The sequence below is a fragment of the Hippoglossus stenolepis genome, chromosome 10 (genome assembly GCF_022539355.2).
Source record: "Hippoglossus stenolepis isolate QCI-W04-F060 chromosome 10, HSTE1.2, whole genome shotgun sequence".
Classification (NCBI taxonomy): Eukaryota; Metazoa; Chordata; class Actinopteri; order Pleuronectiformes; family Pleuronectidae; genus Hippoglossus; species Hippoglossus stenolepis.
The window spans coordinates 7,320,522-7,347,305 of record NC_061492.1 but is presented as its reverse complement, the minus strand read 5'-3'; the positions used below and the strand labels follow the sequence as shown (position 1 = coordinate 7,347,305).

Below are 26,784 nucleotides of genomic sequence, written 5' to 3'. Positions count from 1 at the left end.
GGAGTTTTTTCGAATCCATCACGAGTGTTTACTATGCACGGAGCAATATCTGGCTTTTAGCTGCAGTTCTCTGACAGATTTCTGTGATTTAAATGGATACGGTTAATTACTTCTGTCTCCAGACATCAAATAGACTGACAATTGTCAATTAAAATAAAAAAGAAGTGCTTCAAATTTCCGTGGCGATGAAAGAATCAAATTTTCAAATCCGTCACAAAAAAACGGCAAAGAATTACTCGTCTCGAATTACAATAATGAACTGGCTGCGTCAAAAAAAGTTCCATTATTGTTTTCATATTCATCTCCATTTATCTCCATCAACTTCATCTCTATCTCCACTGCTCTCTCTCTCTCTCTCTCTCTCTCTTTCCTCCCATCCCTCTCTCTCAGTCACTCTCAGGTTTTTTGGGTGTTTGTTTAATTTTACCAGAAACTACACCGCTTCCTGGGAACAGTCTGAAAACAAGCAAGAATACCACATGACTCAACCCTGCTGCTCCGCATTTCTCTCCCTCTCTCTCACACACACACACACCCACTTACACACACACGCACAGATACAGCCAACTTATAAACAGAACTCACATGATGCCAACCTACAAACTGCACGCACTGCATGCCAGCCCCTGATAACAGCAAATGAAAGTACATCCGTATCTGCACCTCGCACAATCTGCATTCAGAACATACCACTACTTGCTCAATCCAGACTCCAGAGCTTCCGCAAAGTGTAAAGGCGTTCAGCACACTGCCCTATTGACAGTAAAACAGTGATGATTGCAAATACAAGGCGCACTGGCGAGGCCCGCGGCATCTATTATAGAGCAAGAGGGCCCCCGGTCTGTCTGTCTGCCTCCTGACTGACTGGCTGGCTGGCCGGTCGGTTGGCAGTGCATCAGTACTACTACTGCTGTTGCTGCCACGGCCCCCCACAACAATTGTTGGCTGGGCTCCTGTAGCCAGCTCCTGGACCCCGGCCAGCAGCCTGTTTGCTCTACACCATTAATTTATGTTCACTGGAGATGGTGCAAGGTTGTAGAGAAGCTCTACGGCATAACCGCTCTGCTCGTCTGCCAAGCTACAGTAACAGTAAAGCGGGTGAGGGGAGTCAGGAGGAAGGTGGGAGGGATGAACGGGGGCTGAGGGTGAGGAAGGAGCCCTGGAGGATATGCGAGATATAGGCATCTGATTGTACCGAGCTCCATGAGGCTAAATAGCAATCACTCCCACACAATCCCAATGCACCTCCAGACTTAGAGGATCGACCAACGAGAGTAGAGGGGGCTGTTTTTTAGGAGAACATTTACGAATGAAATCATGCATAATGAAATGGCGATGAAAAGATATCGCTTTCATCCAATAAAGAAAACAAAAAATGGAAAAGCTGTTGATTATCTGCGTTGAAATCTGCTAAATTCTCCCAAACAAGGATCGACTGAGCTCAACCCATCGTGTTAGCCAACGGTTGAGGACCTGGTCTCATTTGCGGCCTGCAGCCATAGAGATGTGCCTATTTAATCGTCAGATCGAGTTCATGGCTTCTTTTTCCACCACACGGCTGCCCCTCTGCTTTCAAGAGGAGGAATACGATCCCTCCATCCTTACAGCAGGGGCCTGCTCTCCTCGCAAGTCTCTCCCTCTCTCTCTCCTTCTCCCGCCATACTCCTCGCGGCCCCAGCAGCTATCCTTTTCTCGCTATACACGGCTAACCCGTCTGGCCTCGTCTCATATCCTCTCCACTCCACCTCTCCTCCTCTCCTCTCGTCTCATCCCGTCCCCCTCTTTCAAAGTTTCCGCTCGAGCTTTAAGCCAGGTCCTAGAGGGCAGGAATTTGCCCTGGTTTTTCAGACCAGTCTTTTGGCTTTGTTGTGGTAACTGCCTGCTCAGGGGCACCCAGCTCTGTTCTGCTCTGCTCCCCAGCTCGCCTGATGTCAACACACAGCCATGCTCACCGCTCGCTCTCGAGAAACCTTTAAAACATCTTGTAGCAGTGACTACAGCTGAGCCAAAGGATCCTGCTCCTACAAAGGGTTTTGTTCCTATCAAATTTCAGATTTCCTTTTTTTTTAAACATAATTCTCTACAAATGAATCTCCTGTTGGTTTGTCCTCTATGCTGTTGCATGCTGGGAATGAGATAATTGGTGTCCTGCCTTCATGAGGGACCTTTAGGGCCTGTAAGCAGATCATTAGGGACCTGTTGGCCTTGTCAAAGCAGAAAATCCAGCCACTTTGCTTGCATGGGAAAAAACTCATATCCACAACACTTATCACTGTTGTCAGTCATTATGTCAGGGAGAGCACAAGCTCTAGCTGGAGTGAAATGAATGAACTAATCCTCTGAATAAACATCAGCGCTGGTTTAAAAGACATATGTACACATTGTAAAAAAAAGAAATGATTTTCTACACAAATATGTGCACACACATTGTTGTACTTCTATCTTAGTGAGGATATTCATTGGCATAGTGGATTCCTTATCCCCTTACCTAAATTTAACAATCACCCTAATCTAAACCTAATACTAACCCTAAACTAAAACCCTCAAACACGCCTTTGAAAAAATGGGAACTGGCCAAAAAGTCTTAGGTCTTAACTTAAAACGGTCCTCACAAAAATATACATATATGTTTTAACTTTTAATTTTAACTTCCTATTATTTCCAATTGGGAAAAAAAATGTTTCTGTTGTCATTTATGTTTCAGTAATTCCAAAATGATTTCACCAGAACTAAAAAAAAAACTTTGTTTTGAAGCTTCATATGTACTTAAATAATTATAAGTGTTCTACATCAAATATATTTACGCTATAGACACCTTTGAGGTACACTGAAGCTTACGAGCCACTCCAAAGAAGTGCTGGGAAAGCACAGGGGACCAATGGGAAAACAGTAAAGCACTTACAACCTCGAGCCTGATGATAAAGTCTGTTGGGAAAAGGACTTAATATTAACATACAGGGTCTCTTTAGGTTTATCCTCTGTCTCCATTGTGTTCTGTAGACTTTGTTTAACTTCCTAAGTCACAGTAAAGTGGGGCTGATCTTCAATTGAAATGGTAACAGATTAATTTGCAGAGAGACGGACAGACAGGGCACCGAAAGAGAGAGAGAGAGAGAAAAAAAGGGGGTTTGTTCGCTCTTCAAATAGGAGCTTCTGAGAGTTTCCACTTGACGGTTCTCCCTTTCATTGTGCATTAACTTAATGAGCATAAGTATTCAAATACACAACCAAGACCTCTTTTAGCGCTCTCCCTCTCTCTTTCTAGTCTCTCGCTCTCTGCCTCTTTGAGACTCAGCGTTCTCCAGAGAAAGGCCAGTGCGTTCTAATAGCCAGCCTGTAGGCACGACAACAAGAGCACAACCACTTACAGAGGACAAACAAGAAACCCCCCCCCCCGGGGGCCAGCTACGGAATGTCAAGCCAATTTGGGAGATATCATAGGACATTTGTAATGTCAATTTTTTGTTTTCAGGTCAAAAAATCAAAGGCAAACATGTTGGGCAACATTTGTCCATTACAGTGCAGGCAGGAACACCACCCCCCTTCTCCTCCCCCGCTAGAAAACAGCTGCAGGGGACACTTCCTGTTTGCTAATGATGCTAAATGTGTTCAAGTCAACCATGTCAAATTTTCTCTCCCTCTGAATGGACAGCTGGGGTGGAAGGAAAGGTTTTCTCTCGTCTCTGTCAGCGTCTCCCTTTTTTCGTCTCCATCCTCTGCTGGTGAGAGACGCTCTCAGGCCCCTGACAAACAGACAGACACTTCAGATCACGTCCCTGTCAGTGAGACAGGGGAGCAGGGCTGATGGTAACCATAGGTGCATTCATGTGAGATCACAAGTGCTTCCATGGAACAAAGCCAGCCAAACCCTGATCAGTCAGCACCCGTCCCTACCTGTTGTGTCTGTTCTCTTTTTTACTGAATGCCGTTTTTTCTGCCTTTCAGGAGCGCACATCTTCCGAGCTCTCTTTTCATCCACAGGGGCGTACGAGTCAAGGAGACATCTCCTGTCATTGCTCAACACCCAGGGGCGGCTGGCTGCATGGGACCGTGTGGACTGACAAATGCCCCGAGGATCTTTCACTTTCTTAATGTTGCTCAAAGGGGAGATGACATGTGATGGGAGTTAAAACGCCTTTATGAGGTGCCGCCGCCTCAGAGAAGAGAAGAGAAGAGAAGAGAAGAGAAGAGAAGAGAAGAGAAGAGAAGAGAAGATATAGCTTTTAGGCCTGGTTAATAGCAGCCAATCTTTAAGTGCATTCTTCCATCCTCTCTCCCGCTCCCTCTCTCCTTGTAGTGCTCTTAGGCTCAATCCTGCCCGGGGGCCGAGGTGACCTTTGACCTGGCTGGCCTGCCTAGCTACAGCCCTCTCGTTTGTTAGGGGCTTTATCCACTGACAAAGCAGGCAGGAAGTTGGCAGCCACCCAGCAGCCCCATGGGAGGATGACCATCAGCTAGCTCAGCTTACCGCTTATTACAGGATGGTGGGGAGCATGTGTGTGTTTGTGTGTGTGTGTGTGTGTGTGTGTGCTCGCATATACTGTATGTGTGCATGCATGCGTGTTTATAAACACGATTGTGCATGTGCAACTGCAGGAGTGTTTGGCCTCAGCGGCGCACTCGTGTTTGCATGTGTAGAAGAGCGACAAAGTCAAAAATGTGGCTGACCTTTTTTTTTTAGTTTTTTTTGTGCTGACAATTTTTGTACTTCTCTAGTTAATGACACGCAAAGAATAAGCCTGGAAGCTGCAAACGTCCCTGTCTGCGAGCTAACCCGATCAGCTACGCATGTTAGCAACAATCAGGCAACCTTCCAGCCGCTGGACTCAGGGGACCCCAGCACACTTCACTCTCTCTCTCTCTTTCCCTCTCTCCCTCCTCCTCCTCTCTGCAGCCTGCTCATCAGAGCGCTCAGAACAGCTCACTAAAACATTAGATCATAAGACACTCCAGTTTCACTCTCGCCACTCCATAAAAGTCAGGTAATTCATACTTCATTTATATACCTTCCCATTAATAAAGCTGATGAACTTTTACTCCTTAAATCTAATGGGCCATTTTGCCGTGACTGCCAGCGCTTGTCGCTTTCACCGTCTCTCCGTCTGCCTCTCCTCTTCCTGCGACTCCACGAGTGCTAAAGCTGATCCAGAGTCGCCCCGGCCGCTGCTCACGTGCAACGTTTTTATGGGTGACGAGAGAGGATTTGGGAGATTTTTGAGGCTTCTGACCGACCTCCGGCGCAGACAAGCAGTGACACGAACCGTATGGTGGATGGATTTGTTGTCGGTAGTGCTCTCTCTCCCTCTCTCTTTCACTGTTTCCCTCTACCTCACTCTATCTGGGTGCATCGCAAGGTCATTGACCTCCGGGCCTAAAGCAAGGCATGATGGCTCCCTGGCTCGGAGGCTGTTGACAAGCGTCTGTGTTCTTTTCAACAACTCGTTGAACCACCCCCCTACTCCTTCCCTTCGCAGGAATGTAACACAACCGCTCACTGAGGTAACCCAAGTCCCTCCCCTCTCCCATCCTTCATTTACAGAAAGAGAAAGAGACAGGGAGGGAGAAAGAGAGCGAGAGCAAGACCAACTGGGGGTGTTAGACAGCTGTCCACCCCGTCTCCCCATCTAACTCTTGCTCCCTCTCCATTTCTCGTCCCCTCTTTAGATTTGCTTCTAGCCCAGTGCCTTTGGAATAATTAATGATGCAATTGAGCCAGGGAGAGGACTCTGACCAGCGGGGGCTGTTCCTGAATGCCTGGGTAGCCGTTTTATGGGGGACCGGAAAATAGAAAAGAGAGAAAGACACTGAGAGACAGATAGGCAGAGGAAGAGAAAGACATAAAACAGTCAAGACAGTGAGAGAAAGAGATTGTTAATAGTCTGTTCCCCAACAAGCCTTAAACCAGTCTTCCTCTCTGTTTTCGACCCTCTAGTCTAATCCTCCATCCCCATCCCCCTCTCCTCTCCTCTCCTCCATCCTGATGGCGGGATTGGGGGGCCTGACCTGTCTGGTGATTGATGGTAATGTCTCAGGAAGTCATTTTCCCCGACAGCACCCCGCCGCCTTTCACCAAGCCTGGTGCAGAGGTGAACCCATCACATGGGCGCTTTTAACTCTTTGCTCACTCGCCGCCCAGGTCTCCCCCGTGCATTCTCTCTCTCACACCCACATCCCCTCACCAGCTTCTCCCTCCACACTAGAGAGTGTCTCAGGGGTGAAAAAGCTGATCACGCTGCAGATTGATCTAATCAGAATAAGCAGGATTTTAAAAAGTTTGCGTCAATCGCAAAAACTAGGGTTTTCGGATAAAAAACAGAACAAAAAACGCAGGCCATCTTGAAGTGGATCCGCCAAGTGGCCCCTAATTCAGGTTGCTGGGGATGGATCCCCACGACTCCATTACTGTCAGCGCTTACCACCTCCATTATGGCAATTAGGACGTGGTTCCAACACTAGGAATGCTTTGCTATGCTCTGCAATTGCTAACATCTGCTCCATGTGTCAGAGATAGAGTTGTCTTTTCTTAAACACAAATCTTTTGTACAGTCGCTCTCTCTCTCCTCCTGCTTCTTCAACACTGCTCTCCACATTTATTTTCTTAATTCGATTCAAACTGTGCCTTAAAGAGATGCCTCTCTGTTTGAGTCCAAATAACTGAAAATGATCCGTGAAGAGTCTTGCGGTTCCCGTTTTCAATAGGCTTCATTAGTTTTTAATATCTAGCCAAGGAAAGGAGGGGAAAATAGCATGAAGATAATCAATGGAAAGGGGCTGGTAGCCTATTAATCTCCCCCAAAGGATTGTGGGTTAATACACGCTCTTGCATAGGCAAACATGGCTGTGTGGTGAACACATCTGTCTGCCTGGATGGGCTACTTAATGAAACAGCCAGCGTTTGGCTGCTGAGATGGATGTCGTTCCCCCAGTGAAAAATGAGTTCCCTCTCCCACTATGCCGCGGCAGAGCCACACATGATAGGGCTGCATTCAATTCCCTGGAGACCCGACTGTGTCCCTGTGTGAGAGCAACTTAAACAATGAGGGTGCCGGGCGAGACAAGCAACGCATGGCCACCGGAGCACGTCCTCATGGAGATCATATCAGGGAATCCTAATGTGAACAAGGCTCTGACCTATCTGGGAATGAGAGAAGCAAGAAAGACGAGAAGAGACGCAGTACAGTAGACAGATAAAGAAGAACAAGGGGGGAGCGAAATGAAGGCTGAGCCGCCTGGGATCGATAAGCAGGCTCAAAGTGTCTGAGTGACAGTGTTTGTGTGTGAATAGCAGATTTGTGTGTGCATGCATGTGCAAGCATTCTCGCCTATCTGCCAGGACATGTATGCATGTTTGTGTCTGTGTCTGTGTGTGTGTGTGTCTGTGTATGTGTGTGTGTGTGTGTGTGCGCACTTGTACATGTGTGTGTCAGACAGTGTCAGAGGTGACCCCTGGTCAGGGAGTCCTGTAACAGGAGCTCACCTCCGGTTCTGCGAGCTCTCCTCTCGGTGTGCTAAACAGCCACCTGAAGACAGGATTAGCCATTGTGACCCGGCCCCAGAGGTAACCGAGATACACCTCCGGGGGCAGACATGAAACACACACTGTCACGTGTTGAAGACACACAGCCAGGTGGGGAGAGACGGGTTCAGAGGGAGATAGAGGTTTAAAAAAAAATAACTTAAAATGGAAACAGGAAGGGACAGGTGGTGGCGGGGATTGTAAGTGCAAACAGGACACCTATAAGAGGATGAATGTTAGTAGGCTACAGTATAATGACAAACAAGCTAAGGTGAAGGTGTTTGCTGTTTACCGTCTAGTAGTATACACAAAGCATCAGAGCATAAGAGGATTGGCCGACCTAACCCGGTACCTTAGGGTAACTGAGATTTGTGTCTGTGCGGAAATTGATGCCTGTCAGCCTGTCTATGACTCAACTCTGACAGCACGCATGCATGTGTGTTTCTGTGTGCACATACAAGCATGCGTGCTGCGCTGTGACAAATGAGCGGTGCTTAATTTGCGACTGATTATGCGGGCTGCGGGTGCCCTAAACCCCTTTGAACTAGTAATTGCCGCTGGTTTCAGTAATGAACATTAAGGAGGATTCAGAAACGTGTGGCTAATTACACATTTGCCCCCCTTTTTCATTTCTTCATCTTCATTCTGGATGGGAAAAAAAAGAGGAAAAGGAGGAGGAGCAGGAGCGGTGGTAGGAGGATGAGAGCCAAGGAGGAGGTTCTGGGTTGGGAGGCATACACTGCTGTTGTCGCCCTCTTTATCTAAATAATTGTACAAGCTGGTTTATGGGCTTTAGAGAGGTGCTTTGTATGTCAGTCGCTGCAGCCCGGGGGATTTGGGGGACTGGCTTTCCCCCACAATCAATATTCAGAGAGATTCACATCTGGAGCCAAGGCCTGCTCTGCTTAGATTTGGATTTATACATTTATTTATTTTTTTATTTGATTTTCTTTCTTTGGCTCTCTCCTTCCTCTATCCATCTGTTTGTTCTTATCAGCTTTTTTTGATACAGGGGTTGGTATCTATCACACATGCTTATATATAGATAGCTTTACATGATCTTCAGGGTAATGCGGCTGCAGAGAAAATAAGAGCTCTGACATGAACTAGGTCTACTCTATCTGCACAGCAGACCCTGACAACACATGGCTCAATATATATGCTAGGCAGAGCTGCTTGGGCAATGGAGCATTCTGGGTAAATGGCTGCGGTGCAGGGAGGGTCCACTGAGGCTAGTGGAGGGGGAAGAGCCGGGTAAAGCAGTAACAAATTGACCCGCTCAGCCTCAGGCTTTGATGTGGACTGGGCTCTCTCTTAAAAACCAGTCCATATGTTCAGAGAGGGAAAAGAGAGGATATCAATGGGGGGAAAAAAATGAAAAGGTGAGGAAGTGGGGGGAAGAGGTGAGAACAAGAGACATGGCTCCCAGTTATAAGGACCCCACTGTGCAGGAATCCCACTGCCTGCCCCTGGACTGAGCGCTGGGCAAAACAAAAGCATGCATTGGAGAAGAGCGAGGGAGGGGAGCGCAAAAAAAAAATAAAATCACACAAAATGGCAGGAGTGGGATTTGATGCAGCCAGAGTCCCATGACAAACCAAACAGTGCAACACACGGTCTGTTTTTGATTTCTATTCAGTGCCTCCATCGCTCCACCTTTCCTCTTTCCCTGCCTCCCTCCCTTCTTCAGCCTGGTTTGCCGTTTCAATGCTTGTGCTGCTCCGTTTCCCCCTTTTGCATTTTCTCCTCTTGGTGTGATATGAATATCAAAGCAACGTCGGGGCAGCTCGGAGGCCTGCAGCAGAATCTCATTGGCCTCCGTGGTCCCCGGCATGCAGCAGCAGCAGCAGCCACCGTTCTCGCAGCTCTCGCCACAACCCCGCAATCAACCCGTGGGGAGATGAGGCTAGCCTGCAGGGCGGTACCCCTGGAAGGGTAAGGGGTAATTTAAGGAAACTAGCTCTAAGATGTGAAACCAAAATCCTCTTATACATTTTGTTATGAGTAAGATAACCCTGAAAGTGTAGAAAAGGGGAGAATGGCACAGAATCTGCTACCACCATCTTAATAACCCTGCTTTTCCACCAGGGGCATGTATGCTATCACAGACTACCTTGTGGAGTCCCTGATTGCACATGACGTCATTCAGCCCTATTTCCCTGAGAGTCAGCTCAGGCGGGTCCCAGCCAGCGGATCAATGTTATGACTACAGCAGTGGATTGCGCCGCTGTGCTGCGCTGGGGCCTATTCTCAGTGGAGCGTAGGGCCTTTAAGAAGTCTCCTCAGCTCTGTCCATGTGTGTTCTAGGGAGGGTCTCTCCCTCTCAGAGCTGTTAGTGTATAAATCCCACTGCCCTCCACGGGCCCAGCTCTGTTTGTACTCTGCTGCGGTCAGGCTATGTGCAGTCACCTCTGCAGGGGCCACTGAAACTCCTGCTGCGTCGTCCATGGGGACACCCCCGCACTCAAACCTCGTTTAAAGAAATGCCCATTGCATCAAAATTGAGAAATCGCTCCTTTATTTTTTCTAATTTGTTGTTGTCTTACTGGAGAATATGATGCAGGCTGCTGTATTTTTTTTTCCTCTTTGGCAAACACCGTGCAGTTTCACACAGCTTAATCACCTCCATGCAGTTGGGAGCGTGTCGTAAACAGTCCCTTTGCGAAAGCACTCATTTCTGCTACTTCATTTAACAACCTGCATTAAGATGCAAACAGCAGGGATGAAAATTAAGACTGAGGGAGGGAAGAGGAAGAGAGCGCGAGGTGGAAGGAGGAGCAGCGGTGGGGTTACACAGTTATCCCTGCATTTCCATACGCACAATAACATGATGCTCATTTGGAGCATAAGCGAGCCCACAGGAGCGGAAAAGTTAAAATAGGAGCTGCAAACGAGCCTGCTCCTCTCACGAGCTCGTCTCAGTGTATGCAAGGTTAATGTGTCAAGCTTTATATAAACCACGTTGGCTGTGAAGTGGAACTACGACAGATCTGGACCAGGGGGCAAAGTGTAAAGGTCTGATGACGGAGCGTGAAACAAATTAGGGTTTATTGTATTCTAATGCAGCACTAAAGCTCCGGAGAGGCTACCAACTGCGCTGCACACTGTAAACAAGGCCTGTGCGAGTTCAGAGTTGCGACACGCCAACAGAAGGCTGCTCCGCAATGAGAGAGTTGATGCGGCCTGTCATATAATTATACAGCCTGTGAAAATGGGAAGTCACTGGATCCATCCCCCCCCCTTCTTAACTTACATTCGGTTTTCCACGCTCTCCCCTAATAAAAAGCATCTTGTTGACACGTAGGGGCAATTTGTTAATGAGGAAGGTGAAATAAAAGTGAGATGAAGAATTTCCTCGAGTATTATTCCAGAGGGTTTGTGTTCAAGTGTGAGGTCCGTCCATGTCAGGGCAGCTCCTCTGTGGAAGAACAGATGGCAGACTGGGGTGGCTTGTGTCGGGCGGCTGAGCAGCCAACGCTACAACACAGCGACAAGACAATAGCTAGACACCAAACCTTACCCCCACCCCTCCTTAGATCTCCTCCGCAGTCATTATCAGTGACTTTCAATGACTCCTGTGCTTAACATCGCCAAACTATCCTGTCATATTGTCACTTAGATCTGTTTTGCAAACACACACACACACACACGCACAAAGCGGGGGCTATTGTCCCAAAAGCAACATGATGACTCCTTTTTCTCCTCCTGATAGTCACACATTTGGGCAGCGGCAGTGAACCAAACTGTCGCCCGGGTTGCCACGGGTGACTGGAGAGCTGACTTTTGGGCTCCGAGGCAAACGAGCACATGACAGATTAGTGTGTGGGCCTCCTCCAGGCTTCCACCTCTGTGACCCTTAGGAGCCCCCTCTTTACCCCCTCCTCACCCTTGCTCTTACCCCCTAAACACCCCCTCGCAGCCTCCTCCTTTGTCTCAACCGCCTCTTCATCGAAATTCACACAACAACCCAAGGAGGCGCAAAGCAAACAGGCTTTGAATGTGCAACACTGAAACAGAGATCGAACCAACTTCTCTTATGATTTTTCCCGACTTTTAAAAAGTTTATTTCAACACCATTGTGAAATCCAAATAAATCAAAAATATAATGACACAACATGACTCGTATTAAACTAAGCAAAAATAAATTTTCAAAAGTACTGTGCCATTCTGGAAATATGAGGACGGCAGCGAGAAATATGGAATAAACAGCTCTCAGCAGTGCGACGTAACAGGAGGAAGGGCCTGGTATTTCAAACTGTTTGCAGATGTGTGTCTCCACCAGTTAAATGCTGCTTGTACTGGAACAACACACACGGATTAGAAGGACTAGAGGAGCTTAAACAAAACTGAGGACACTACGGGGCTGACTGTTTAGTCTACACAAACAACATGCCCTCTCCTTTTCGAAGGGATCGACTTGTACACTTGTTTATCGTACGCGACAAACATCCGTTGTCAGGGTTCGGCCTCGCCCGGGCCCATGTCTTGTGAATGACCCTAGTTGGCTCTTTTATGTGCGTCTATAAAGGGCGGTCGAGAGAGCAGCTCCCATAGGAGGGCTCGACCTGACGATGACACCCTGTTGTCATGGAGACTAATGCTATGTTGGGCTTGGATTGGGAGCGAGTGTGTGTGTGTGTGTGGGGCGGAGGGGTGGGGTGGGGGGAGTTGCTAGTGTATCTAATGATGTTTGCAGCACAATGCACTCTTCTCCACGCAAAGTGGGATGTGCCCTCGCTCAGGCTAGCACCTGTATTAACAGGTTTCATGTGGGCACGACAATAATTTTCATTTTATCAGATCACTCAAGAAATATTGTTACACTAAAAGAAAATGATGTATTGTACCAATTAATAACCCGTGTGTATTTAAAAACCAGAAACCTGACATAAGCATTTCTTATCTGAACATATAGTTCCACTGCTCAACAGTCCAAATGACCGAGGGGTATATCACTTCCCTTTCAAGGAGCCCAGGGGACCAATACACCTGGCTTAGCAGCTTAACAGCATTTCCCCAAACACCCAAGCCAAAGGGTGGCCCGGCACAAAATCGGAGACGCTTGATGCTTGAGAGGGCTACCTACTTACTCGTCTGACTGACCACTCTCCCTCTCGCTCTCTCGCCCCAATCCCTCCCTCCTTCAGGGCTCACACAAACACGCGTGTGCTCCCAACTGGCCCAGTTTGCTCCCGAGGTCCCTTATTTATTTTCATAGGTGTTTGAGGGTTTACACTAGTCAAAAGACAAGGCCAGGGCCCAGAGTGGTATCTTTGTATCTGAGTGCTTCCTGTTTTCATTGCGAGGCCGACCCTTGTCTTTACAGGGGTGAGTAAGGGCTGGCGGGGGGCTGGCAGGAGGCGAGAGGGAAGGAAGGCCGGGGGCACCAAGGGGCTAATTGTAGATTTTCAAGTTTGCTTTTGACAAACAAAAGCCCATCACCTTTTGCAACAATTAGAAGAAGAAAAAAAACTCCCATCACTGCCTCTCGATATCTCTTTCTCTTCGCCCCCCTCATCATTTCCTTTCTGCTATCTTCCATTGCCTCTATCTTCCTATCCATCTCTCACTTCCTCCCCCGAACTCTGCAGCCGACGCGCAGCAGAACATTTTACCTCTAACAGTGAAGTTTACCTTTCTGATAACATAATCTCCCTGTCGTATTGAAAAGCTTATACCAACACTCTGGGATTTCCCTTCCACTAATGTGGCTGGAAGACATCCAGAAACTCATGGAGACGGAGGGAGGGAGGGGGTATTAGAGAGAGAGAGAGAGAGAGAGAGAAGGAGGGAGTGGAGAGACCGTCTGACCCTTTACTGCCAGCTAAAACCAGCTGATCTGTCCAGCCGCTTGGCATATGGGGCATCTGAGGCTGCCAGATCACATGCTCTCTAGTGCAAGGGCATATGGCCTCAATATAAGATAAGTCAGAGTTCTCGCCGCCTCTTCATGTAGTAACTGTGGAGTTTGCCACATGTTTATAGCACCAACAACTCTATCTATGTCCCTTTGGAATAGTGGAGTTTATGGTTCATATGAGTTGAAATGCCTTTCTACGTGCATGTGACTGTCCTGACGAAAAACCTTCCTGCGAGTTCTCTCAAGAGGGTGTGAGGTCGGGTGTGAGGCGAGGGGAGGGTGGGAGGGGGTTAGCGGGGGGAGAGGGCAATTTTGTTATACTGAATCCAAAAGCCAACAGTTGTTACTATTGGCCCGTGTTGTTTTTCCGCGTCTGAAGGGGGGTCCTATCCTTTTGAGCTTTTCAGGGGACGCGACAATGGCTGGATGTTGAGAACATATGTAGGGAGACCCCCGTGGCTCATGGAAGAGGAGCTCCATGCTGGCCCCGCCGTTTGAGAAAATGCGAGGCCACTCCTTTCACTCCTCACCTCTCAGTTAATGAATGCGTGAATGGCAGAATGCCGCTATAGGCCATTCAGGGGCCAAAGTCCCCAAGAATTCATCCTTACACAAACGCATCCAGCATTGGCAAATACATTTGCTTAACAAATTAAAAGAAAGGAGAATGGCTAATGGGCGCGTGAGTGTGTATGTGTGCGTGCATGCTTGTGTGTGAGCGAGCGAGAGAGAGAGTTTATGGGTGGGAGAACTGGATGGTGAGAAGAGAAGGGGGATAATTCAATTAGTCCTCTTCCTCAGTGGAGAAATGAAGGCAGGTTAAAAGGGAGGGATTATTATTTGTACAAGACTGGCCAGGGCTTTGCACAAAAGAAACAAATAAAGATTGGAGAGAACATCTATAAGCAGGGGACGTGATAAAGGAGAGGGTCAGAGAAAAGGAGGGCCTTGAAAGCTCCTCACCTTCTAAATTAACCAGCGCTCCGAAAAAACGTGCCTGTGCCCAACATTCTGCTTCCCCACAGCTCCTCCTTTTCCTTTCCACTCTTTCAATTCAATTTTAAAACAATTCAAAAGAAAATTGTTGGCGACTCTTCCACACACTCTGTATGCGTCATTCGCTCTTATTTTTCTCCGCGAGCCGTTGCAGAGGCGGGAGCGCTGGAGCTTTGTGAGGCTTTCACCAGGAGAGAGTCCAAATCACGAGGAAAACTTCCACTGTAAACTGACATAAGGTGTGTTTATGTGCACGCGAATATGAACATGCACTAAATGCCACTCAAATAAACCATTTTGGCTTTTTTGTTTGTTCCCTTTATACACAAACAAGGTATTCCACTGCGAGCTCGTTGGAGGAAAAAGACCTAAAGCAGACAGAGAATCAAAACTCTCCCGCCGTCAGCCACTGAATGAAGCTTGTGTGTGTGTGTGTGTACGGTTTTTGGTGAGAGGTCTCCAGTCAGGGAGCGGTGGAGCTGTGAACAGCTGTGAAGTCATTTTGATAATGATGAGAATAATAAGCATGCAGACTGGCGTGGTGGAGCCGCTAAGGCCTGCGAGGCTCAGGGCTTTGCTATTGCAGCTTCACTGCTCCTGAATAGATAAAAGTGATTAAAGCACTCCTGATTATCCCGGACCAATATGTAATGGATTTACAGCCCTTTCAATTAGGCCGTATTTGCTGGCCACTCATTATTTGGGCTTTTGGTTAGATAATCAGGGTACAGGGGCTTTGGGAAGGGGAGTGGGCACTGTTTGGTGGCGTGGGGAGGGGTACAGGGTGCACAGGGGGCTCCTGACCCTCTTAAATGTGTGGATGGACCCATACAGCTGGAGCTCTGAACTAAGTCTCCCCTCCACTCTCTCTCTCTCTCTCTCTCTCTCTCTCTCTCTCTCTCTCTCTCTCTCTCTCCTTCTCCCTTCCCCCCCCCGCACTGTCCCTCCATCTCTGGGACAGGGAGCCACGTGCTCCGAGAGCAGCTTATGTGTCCTGGTGTGGCCACCTCCTCCTGAAATCTGACCTGCATTGCAAAATCAATACAGACTGATGTTCTGATAATGTCCTGACAATAGAGCAGGGCGGTGGTGGTGGTGGGGGGGGGGGCATGTGGTCCACCCCCGCTTTAACACTTGACAGACACAGAAAAGCAGACTGACACATACAGAAAACAGCAAAGCAGAGCATTTTGTGTTTGTTTGATTTACTGCGGCATCTGAATATATAATGACTGCAGTAAGAGCTACCATATCACCAAATCAACCGGATGTAGACGCATGAAACTGATCTTCACTCGTTCCAGTGAAAGAATTGAAAGGGACAACATACTGTAGCTGTAAGCCTACGATTCTGCCCCCTTAACCAATTACACACCGAAAAAAGAAATCCCTTAAATAGAAAAGTTTTACTCTAAATAAACAAGTAATACTAACACAATTTCTCACATTAAATTAAGAAATACATTTTCTTGTTTTTTATTGTAGGAGTTATTGTAAAAATGAAGGAAAAAACAAACATATTTGATGTTAAGTGATGAGGAAAAAATCACTGCATGTTTCCACACCTTTACAAACACAACTGTCTTTGTCTCAATCGGCCGCAGAAAAGACACCTCCGTCCAAAACAGGCAGCACGTCTCGTACTGTGCTACATCGTCGTAAATTGTTAGGCCGTCTCCCTCTAACTCAAAGTGTGCTGAGCAGAGTAAACAGTCCAAACTGATTAGATTGACCTGGTCACTGTGTCCCTCTGACAGGTGGCTGACAGGTGAGCATCACAACACGGCCATCACTCCCTCCCTCTCTCCCTCAGTAACGACTGTGTGACAGCTGTGTGTCTGTTTGTGTGTGTGTGTGTGTGTGTGTGTGTGTGCATCCTTTTCTGAGTCTGCATGTGTGTCCATCTGGGTTGTTTTCATACACGTGTAAAAGTAACGGCTGCGCTTACCGTGAGATGCTGGAATAGCCACGCCCTCATGATGTTCGTGGCCACCTTGGGGAAAATGCCACGCTTTTTCTGCCTCTTCTTATCCTTGTCTGGATCATCATCGTCCCCTGTGCCAGGTGATGCAACGCTGTTGTCTAAGCCATCTCCTGGACGGAAACCAAACCCAGGGTTAAATAACATCCCAGACAACACCACTGAAAAAAAATAACACCCCTGATCTCAAAACTCTCAAAGCTGAAACACGAGCGCAGACAGTCAAAGCTCGAGTTTAAGGCCCATGAAAGATGGATAAACGGACAAATACCACAGATACATATGAAGGAATCCAAAAGCAGCGTACAGAGGCCGAGAGAGTTGCCGCAGCAAAGCCAGTGTTATGTAGTGGAGATATGGAGGTAGGGGGGTTTAAATGGCCTTACACAAAGGCCTGTGCAGAGAGCCAGGGGTTTACTCGGAGGCCTAGCAGAGTTGTTCTATACCCCAGAGCACGGGACAGGGGAATAGGGGTTAATGACTCCAATGTTATGGTTGGACACTGAAACACTAGTTTCCTCATTCCACTTCTACAGTAGGACGAGGAGGAGGGAAGGGAGGAGAAAAAAAGGGACAAGGAGCCTTCAAGTACAGTAGAGGCGGTAGAGGCTTGGACTCATGTCATTAATTCAATTAAATTTGCATGCTTGACATAATGTAGAGCTTTTTTTTTTTTTTTCATCTTTCGAAAGAGAGCCAAAGGGGACAGGAAGGACTTATGTACAGTAACACACAGACATTCATGGATTCACGTTGCGTGCAGAGACACTCGCGTACAAACAAAACTCAAAGGAGATGATAATTCGTGGCGTACAGTTGAGACGCATGAGTATTAAAGTAGGGATGTGATTTGGGGGTGGTTCATTGTTGCACTTCGATGCACATAATGGACTCGTCTGCCCCCCCCCAGCCCCAGCCCCATCCCAAACCCTGACTCTCTTAAGTCTCCCTTTCCCTCGCAGCAACCCCTCCCCATTCCGCCACAAGATTAGCATGACAGGCCAGCGGCGGCTTCGCCTGCATTAATGTCCGTCAGCGTTTGATTTCAAGAGGAAAAACATGCATACACCCCGGCACGATTTCTCTTTTAAATCGAAGTTTCCATCTTTGTCCCTTGCCTTTTTCTTCTTCCCCGGCATTAATTGTGCATTAGCAAAAATGATTTACTTTTAACAGTCATAGTTATTTTTTCTTGCCCCCGGGCACAAATGCCTTGAAAGCCTTCCTTGAGGGCATCTAAATTATGTATCTGAAAAACTCCTCCACTAAGGCAGAGAAGGACCCTGACGTTCTCAAAATTCAGACCCGCATGTCCTCCTGTTTTTGGGGAGGCATCAATCACAACCACCTATACAAGCCTTAATCTTGCATAAATATTTGAACTAATAACATTAAAAAGGGGGAAAGAAAAAGGATCCGACTGGTGGCGTAATCAAATGCAAAATAAATGAAGAATACAAGGACAGCAGGGGCCCTCTCTTCTTACTACTTTACCCACTTTCTTTTTCTTTTTCCTCCCCCTTGTTTTCCCTCTTTTTCTCTTCCCGCTCTGTCTTTCTTTCTCTGTCTGTGCACAGTGTTTTCCTTCCACATCATTAGTGCAGAGCCACACGAAAGAGGAAAACAGAGAAGTGCCGACTTTGCGCTCCCTGTGTGAAGCTAAAGAAGCAATAGCCCTTCTGAAGGACATATGGGAACGGTGACACAGACTCGGGGTGTTGTAATTGTAGAACGGGCATTCATTAGCGGCAAATGCCGTAAATCCCGGGCTAAGTACGAATCCTTGTCCAGGAAAGCCTAAAACAATAAACTTTGGTCTGGCCGTGGCCTGCTCTGACTGTGAGGGGCTTCCTGAGAAATGCGACCCAGACGGAAGTCGACTCGCACTCCCCCGGTTCGCTTCCAAACTTCAGCAACAACACAACTAGTGAGCTGTGAATCTTACCCGCCCTCCCCTTGTTGCTTTGCTTTGAGCTCCACTGAATAATGTTGATACACACTTTGCTTGTTTGTTTGTGTGCCGCAAGGTTTTGTGTTGATTTTCGAGCCACTCTCCAAATCCCTCTCCTGCTGTGAGCAGTGAAGCTCATCCAATGGAACCACACAGTGGCCAAAAGGCTGGCAGATTAATTTTATTGACGTTTCCATTTTCACTGCAATGCGATAGCCTCCCCCCTGGCCAGGGCCAGAGCGACCCGTGCGTATTTACAGACTGACCTGTCACTTCATTACCCAGCATGCTCGCTGCCTCCTGCCCTAGCCCGCAAGGGTGAAACCAGACTCCAAGCCTTTCAGCTCGTCTCTCTCTCCCTCTGTCTTTCTCTCACTTGTTCACGGACACTGTCATGTGTGCACAGGTTAGACGTGTGGCATTCAAGCAGTACATTTGAGTACAGTATTGATATTTCCTGTAGATTTACTTTATGCGTGCAGAAATAAGAAACTCCCTTGTGGACAGAAGGTCAAAAGAAATAAAGAATGAAAGAAAGAGGAACAAAAAAAAGCAGGAAGAAAAAAAGAAGGAGTAGAAAAAGAATAAAGAAGACCCAACTTCCACAACCTCATTACATCTAAAGGAGAGCTGGTGCTTTGCATCCACCCCCACTCCTTTCTTATGAGCGAGAGAAGGAACGCTGCAGGGCAAATTGTCCCAAACGCTAATGGCTTCTGACTGTTCCCTGGCAACTCTGCCATTCTAACCTGCGTGGATGTGCACTCTGAAAAAAAATGGGGGATAGGAAAAAACGTGCAGGGCAGAGCAGGGGGAAGCGTCCCATCATCTGGCCATGTGACACAGATGGGGGTTGGCTATTAGGAGGCAGCCGAAAGGCCTAGGGGAGCTGAGGTGCTGGAGTGTAGCCCCAGGCACTTTTGGAAAAGCAGCGCCCTTGGAGACAGAAAAAAAAAAGACAGCCTCCCTCTCTCCCACTCTCTTTCTGTCTTCCCTCACTTTCTTCCTCTCTCCTTCTCCCTCGCCAACTCTATCAATATCTTGACCTAAAGTGCTTGCAATGAAAGTTCGTGCATATTTTCATGCGCACAGAGACCTGGGAGGTGTAATCAGGCAAGATGGACGACAATGACCCCACGCAACGAGGGTGAAGAAGTGAACGAGCGCGCCGGCAAACAAACAAGCACGAGTCCGCGAGCGCATTACGCTCACATACATTCCCTCTCTCTCTCATCACCAGTGGGTGGTTATTAAAAATGCATTCAGATATATCTCCCTGTGAGTAAATTGGTCTCAGGGCTGAGCTCATTAACGGGTTGGGAAAGGACTGTAAACACACTGCAACTCTGCTTATCTAACGCTGGCACATTCAGGGTCGCTTCAGGATTAATCGCACAAAAAATTGGTTTACCATAAAGTTTCCTGCAGTCTCTGCTGAGAGTAAGGTGGGACATTGGAGGGGGGGGGGCGTTAATGACTCTGGAGATCATGCTTCATGTCTAGGAGGCACCCTGGCCCTGAGGGAGCCACTGAAGTCTAGTCAGCCCTGGAAGCATTACGGATATAACCGTGAGTAACACATACATCGGTACACCAAGAACACGCTCCCTCCGCTGCTCAATCATTCCGATATACACATGCATGAATGAATAATGACTTGTCAATAGCTGGAAAACACATTCAAACCCAATCGTGGTTAGTTATCAAGTAACACTTGAGACTTACTGGTCCCTATACCATTTATACACTGGGTAGGTAGACAGGCTCTGGATGTTGTGTGTGTGTTATTCTAAAGGCAGCGCGGTGATTTTGTACAGGGAGGCCCCGGCGTTTGTTTCAGGGTAATGAAGCAAGAGTGTAGAGGCAGTGGCTTATGGAAGCTGTGGTTAAAGTGACTAATTACAACAGACCCCCCACGCCCCCCTGTCAACCCAAACTAGTCAGAGTGCTCACCCAAGCTCGGCCAAATGAGGAGAACGGGAGAGGAACTCGTGAGGACAGTTAGACGGAGAAGAGGGGTGGACGGGGAACAGAAGCTAGGAACAGAAGCTAAGAGGTTTGTTGTAGAGCAGAGGCTCCTTTGGCCTCCTCTACCTCAGCGCACCATAGTGACCGGGCCCTCCAACCCTCCCTCCAACGCCCTCCTATTACACCACCTCCAGCCCCGCAGGCTTGGCTGCAGAGAATGAAGAGAAAAGAAGAGGGGGATTTAGAAGCCTCCCTTTTCCCTCTTTTTCTCCTCAACTTTTCAGCCAACATAAGCGGCGTTTAGCACATTCAGTCCCCCCAAATGGCAGCGAATGAGAGAAGCAGTGGGGGCTCCTCTTTTGTCCGTCTGGTTACCCCTTTTATTTACTCTGGATTTACGAAGGGGTCTTTGCTGGCTCTGGGAGCACATGCTCTCGACACACACACACACACACACACACACACACACACACACACACACACACACACACACACACACACACACACACACACACACACACACACACACACACACACACACACAAACACGTCGAGGCTCTATTCACACTAGTGGAATGGCCGTCCCTCTGTTGCTCTGTGCCGACTGGGGATTACAGGTCTTCTGGCTATAACCACATGCTACCAATATGCTTCACGCTCACATAACATGCAACGCAGGCGAGTGTTAACGAGTAGAACATAATCTCTTTCATGATAAAACACACACTCCGGCGTCCAATTTTCGGAGTAACCTATCAGCGTGTTTGTGTTTTTGTGTGACCACACGCCATATGGTTTACTGCGCTCATTCAGATCCATACAGTAGATGAGGGCCCTAAACGGAACTGTTTTAGTGTGCACCACTGCAGCCGGTGTTTTACGCTGATTATTTCCTGATCTGTGCTTAAACAAGCAGCAGCCCCTTGCACCGGACCATAAAACAACAGCTTAGTAAACAGCAAGCATGCTGACAAATTGGTAGTGCTCGGGCCGGAGTCATTAACAGCCCTAAAACCTGTCAGAGCAATTACAACAAACTCTCTCCTTTAGCGAGTCTCCCTGCCAAACTCAGATGTCACGACCCGCCTCCTCTTTACCGCCTCCCCCCCTCTTACCACCAGGACACTGGCTAAAGGTGAAGAACAGATGACCACTTTTCCGACACCCCAGAGAAATGAGGACAAACCTCCATCCCAAACACAGCTGTATCTGCATCCTGGTGCTACGACTGAGTGGTTCCTTTTGCATGAGAAGTAATGTGTAGTTGTCTCGGCCCAAAAACACATCATTAAGTGTTCCCTTAAATGAAGTGGAATAAGAGCTTCTAATTAGATGGGCTTTTTTTTCTATGTGTGGGGAAGCGAGGCAGTCAGGCAGTAAGAGAGGCAGGGAGGGAAGGAAGGTGGGAGCTGGAGTGGGGGTAGTTGCTCAACAACTCCTGTACCTCTTCTCCTCTCTCTCTTCTCCGCCCCTTCTCTAAGCCCCCTAACCCTGCCATCAGGCAGATATCTCTCTGTCATCCCTGGAATGCTGGAGATAACTATCGCCTCTCCACTGATACAAGGCCTCTCTCCTCTCACAGGCACAGTGCTGACCCCACCGTGCACATCCCTACCATAGAGGGTGAGGTTGGAGTGGAGGGAGTGGAGACAAAGAGAGGGGAGGGGAGGGGGGGTTGGAGGTAAAACTTGTTTTTGACAGCCAGTTAGGCTATTTTACCTTTTAACCTAAGATATGGGCTGGAGCAAAGCCACACTCCCCCTTTCAGCTTCTCCCCTGGAGCTAAAGACGAGGGCTTCGTCCAGAAAGGAGAGGGCGGGAGGGGGGTGCAGGCTGCCTGGTTACTGCCTTTTCTCCAGCGTTACTGCCTCCAACTCTCTTGATCCTTTCATAAGATTATCATCTGCCAAGAACCTAAAACTTTAGTGCTGGACGTAGAAAGTATGCACATTATGAAGGACTCTGGACTGAATTAATTACTAGTGTGATTAACCTGCTCCTTACAACAACAATTATCTTATTGCACTATAAATTAGGACTTTGATGGCGACACAACTCCTGATGCCTCCTGGGATCTTGTATTTTCTAAAACTTTCCCTCGGCTGCCTAACATTTTTATGTGTTTATGAACACACGGAAAAGTTTTTACACAGATGTATGTATAAAAGAATGTATGTCAGCTGAGACGAGGCCGTGCCGTCCAAAGGGGGGGCTTTATTTGAGGAGGGAAAAAAAGATCCAAAGAGAAGAGATGGAATAAAGATGTATAAAAGAAAGGAGGCAGGCTCTTGCAGATGTCAGGACCCAATTTGCATGAATGGCAAAGGGCTAAATTGCAGGGGATGGGGGAGCTGCCCTCCACCCCCTCACCCCGCTCTTTTTTTGGGGAGGGGGTGTTGGACTAAAAGGGAGTTGTGATGCCCATGACTGCCCCTCACTCAGCAGACAGAGATCAGTGGCTAATGAAGGGCTTTGGGTCTCCACCAGACATTTCACACTCTCTGCCTCCCTGATAACTCCACCCTGCCTCCACCCACCCTCCCGTGCACTTCTACGCAGCCGACGAAACCGCCGCCGCCGCCGCACATCCCCTGGATTCCAAATCGAATGGGGCTAATTGGTCTCGCAGGTTATCTCGGTTCACCTCCTTGTTTCTTAATAAACCAACGCACAAACCCGCCGATGTGACGGTGTTAAATAAACCTCTCTTAGTCCCTCTTACCAAATATTGTGCAATGGAGCTATTCTTGGTGGTGGAAATTGCGTAAATTATTAAAACTGTGTATATTGATATGACTCCCTATATAATTTATAATTGTTATGGTAGAAAACAGGGCTGGGTGCCCACAGAGAACACGCACCTAAAATCCTACGGTTTGATGCTGCATTAAATATTAAAGAATAGGTATTTCCCAAAAGCTAGTCGGGCTATGTTGAATTGAAACAAGCGTGATCATTAGTAGAACAAGCTGTTTCCACACTATTTGCTTCCTAAAGACTGCTCTACTTTAGAATGATAATGTAGCGAATGCAAGATAAAGAAAAAAAAACAAAGAGATGGAGAGCACGTAGATGCATCATGTGGTTCAATCTGCAGAGGGGAAGAAATGGCTTTATAATCCCCGTTAGGAACTATTGTATATCAAAGTCTTCTACCTAAACCGCCTGAAAGAGCAGCTGTGTGCAGGTTCCCAGATACAACGGCGTGTGGTTTTGAGATTCAGAGCAGCGTTCCCAGTTTGAGGCGATGTGTTAATACACGGCCTCAGCACTGATTCTCCACCCTCAATTACAAGTTAAAAGCAAACAAACAAAATCACTGTCTTTCCTACCGGGAGTGGAGGAAAACTTGGATTTGTTACAGACATCTTTGCCACACCTGACGGACAGTGGCATCAAAGCGCAGTTTAGGGCTTTTTTTTCTATGCAGAGCCGTGGGGGGGTGGGGGGCGCGCGCGGTGGAGTAAATGGATTAAAAGGTTTATAAATCAACAAGTCAACCATCAGATTGTAGCCTCTGCTCAGCAGCCCTCTCATCAGCCAAATGCCATGAACTTTTTTTTTCCTTCTTCTTCTTCTTCTTCTTCTCTCTCCCCTTTTTCTTTTTTCACACAAATGTCCTAGAGGCAGGGAACAAAGCGAGCAGAACTGATTACTGTGCTGTTGCCCCGCTCCGCCAGTCTAAACTCTGTTTGGCTTCCTAATGAGCTCACTAAAAACCCAATTCATCACCCATAACCCCTTCTCAACCTGCCTTGAAACCCCCTATTATGGCGAGTCAAGGACAGTCAGTTTACGGGCTTTGGGCTCGGGGTCAAGGGCTGTGAAGGGTGCACGGCAGCGTCGGTGGTAACAGTGCGGCCAAGGTTATTTTAACACAGGGGATCCCACTTCCTATATGCGGCTCGTCTGCCCACCTTGAGAATCTAAATGTGTTCACCATACGCCATCGATTTCCTTCAGACCAAGCTATTCCTTTGATTGTCACGCTCCATTGGTTTTATGCAATAAAAATATACTCATTTGTTTTGACTATTTCAGCTAGTTTTTATTTTATATTTTTTTATCCCCATCCCTTTTACGCCCTCCCTCTCTTTCGCAACATCAGCGGTGTCCCAGACTGAGCGGAGGAATGTCCGGCTTGATGGCTGCAGCAGCAGGAATGTCCCGTTCCAGTCGGCTTTCGCACCAGAGATTTCAAGTTTAATACCCCTTCGTCCCATCCCCGCAAAGACAGGAATTTGGTGGGAAGGGAATGTAGCAGGATTCGTGTGGTGGTGGTGGTGGGAGGGGGGCGGGGGGAAATACAGTCGTTATATTAAGGATGGGGCAAGGGGGCAAGGTAGAAGAGTGAAAAGGTAGGTAACGAGAGGGAAAATGTCTTGACAAGGAGGGATAAGATAGTAACTGGTTGGAATTGGGAGGAGGGGGTCAGGAACGGAGAGGTAGAGAGGGCGGACAGACGAGGGCTGGGGTAAACTCCCACAGTTCCTCATTACATAGAGTCGAAATGAGCCTCCTGACACCTGAGCTGTAACCAAGAGATTACAGAATTGATGAATCCTTGGTTTAAAATGCAGCTGTTTTATTCTGCTTTAGTAATTAATTCTTTTTCCGATGGCGTATTGATTAAGCGTAGCCCCTGATAAAGTTCAAACTGAGAGAGATCCCTCCCGGGGGTTTGGCTCGGCCGGCTCTGGAGAGTCAATGAAAACTTCCTCCCTCCACCTGCATCTCCCTCTCTGTCAGCACAGTTTACCCTCATAAATTAGTCAGATCTGCGAGGAGTGTGGATCTGGCTTGGTTGATACTCGCTGCGACTGCCCTCTTGCTTATACACATCCATGTTATTTCTATACCATCACATCTACACACATGCAGATGCTCATATTGACGCGCCCACGTTAAACAAAACATTAATTCCTAGAGGTGTTTTCTGGCACACCGAGATGACACATGCACTCTCGGATGCAGCTCTTTCACCTAGCCGCCGATTTCTCGTTCTCCCTCCTCGCTCGCTCTCGTTCTCACCCTAACAGGGAATCACAGCGCGGAGAACGAGAGCGTCTCCTCGCACAAAACTACTCTTTCATTCTTTTTATCGCAGCGTTTTTCCATACAGCTGTGAGTGAGGAGTCTGATCAACAGAGGGTAGAGCACGGCTCTCCGGGGAGCCAACTAGCAGAGAAATCAGATATGCTTTACAAGAGAGTCAGCCGCTCATGTCTTGTCAAGACCCCTCACCTACCGGCTCCTTTACAAGTCAATAACCAGGGCCCACTGTCCTCCACTGGGCCTTGGCACACATTCTCATCTTTCTATAGGACGCAGAGGCAGGGAGGGAGGGAGCCCCGCAGTTCTGGATTCCATGGTGTAATGTTTAAAGCTATATTATTCTGTATGATATCATGGAATATAATGCTGCCTCTCCACAATGAAAATACTCCTCACACATGAGGGAGTAAGTTTCCACGGTCCTCACCGTGCTGGGACGCTACATCACCGCATTTACCCCGCAACACACAACACGGAGCCCTCTGACATTCCTGTAATGCATAGTGACAAATAATTGGCGACGCCACGAAGACAGAAGAGCCAGTTAAAAGCCTTTTTCAATATTAAAAACTAATGAAAGAGTGAATGAATTATGAAGGTAGAGGGGAAAAATATAATTAGAAGGTGGAAGTAGTGCTTAATACATTTACTCGAGACTATTTCCTTTCCTTAATGGAACTGCAGCATGCAGAAAGGGGGTTTTGATGAGGCTAGTATTGACTGTCCGCCCTGCTGCTTAAGGTAAATCCAGCAGGTCATTTCATTAAGGCCCAATTCCATGGCACTAATTTTGATTTTAGGGGCTTGACAGCTGTCGGCAGTGGGAAATTGCTGTGGCAAGAACAGTGAGAGAGAAACCTATTACCGCTGCGAGAAAATACAAATTGCAAAGCCTCGGTTCAAATTACCGCCATTTCTGCCGTGCTGACCCACCAAAAATCGTATTTCATCACATTCCTGGGCCGCGGCTTTTGATTAGCTGCATAAAACTAGAGAGAGAGAGAGAGAGAGCGACCTGTTAAAAAAAATGCTGAGAAACAAATGCATGTGAAAATGCACCTAATGACAAGAACGTTTGGACATTTCTAAAACAGCCCTACAAGAAATACCAAACAAAAGCTGCCATACCATAGGTTTTTGCAATGAAGCTCCACTTTTGAGGTTGTATTTAATTGTATTGCAAGGTGCTTCCAAAATATTGTCCATTTAATTTACAAATGGATATTAGGAACACCTTCAAATGTAATGCAACTCAATTATATTATGTTACAATATACAGTGGTCTCCAATTGGACCACTGTTTGCATTACTTGTTTTTCTAAATGACACATTGTCTTGATCCTCCCTCACAGTGGTAGTTGCTGTTGGTCGGCCTGGCAGTGGGATGGACCTGACTCACAATGTGAACTCTTAATCGTCTCGCCTTGCAAGTTAATGTGCAGCATTAAAGTTCCAGA

The 26,784-nt window shown here is 47.5% G+C and overlaps 1 protein-coding gene across 7 annotated transcripts in view; it reads right to left on the bottom strand.

Annotated features, from left to right (window-relative positions):
- The window catches only part of meis2a (Meis homeobox 2a), an 81,355-nt gene that overhangs the window by 30,378 nt on the left and 24,193 nt on the right, over positions 1 to 26,784 (bottom strand). For 6 of the 7 annotated variants that reach the window (XM_035167538.2, XM_035167539.2, XM_035167533.2 and 3 more), the window contains exon 8: positions 16,321 to 16,466. In XM_035167538.2, the coding sequence (XP_035023429.1) occupies positions 16,321 to 16,466 (146 nt within the window). The remainder of the gene's footprint in view (positions 1 to 16,320; positions 16,467 to 26,784) is intronic. The other variant, XM_035167534.2, reaches the window with a different exon arrangement.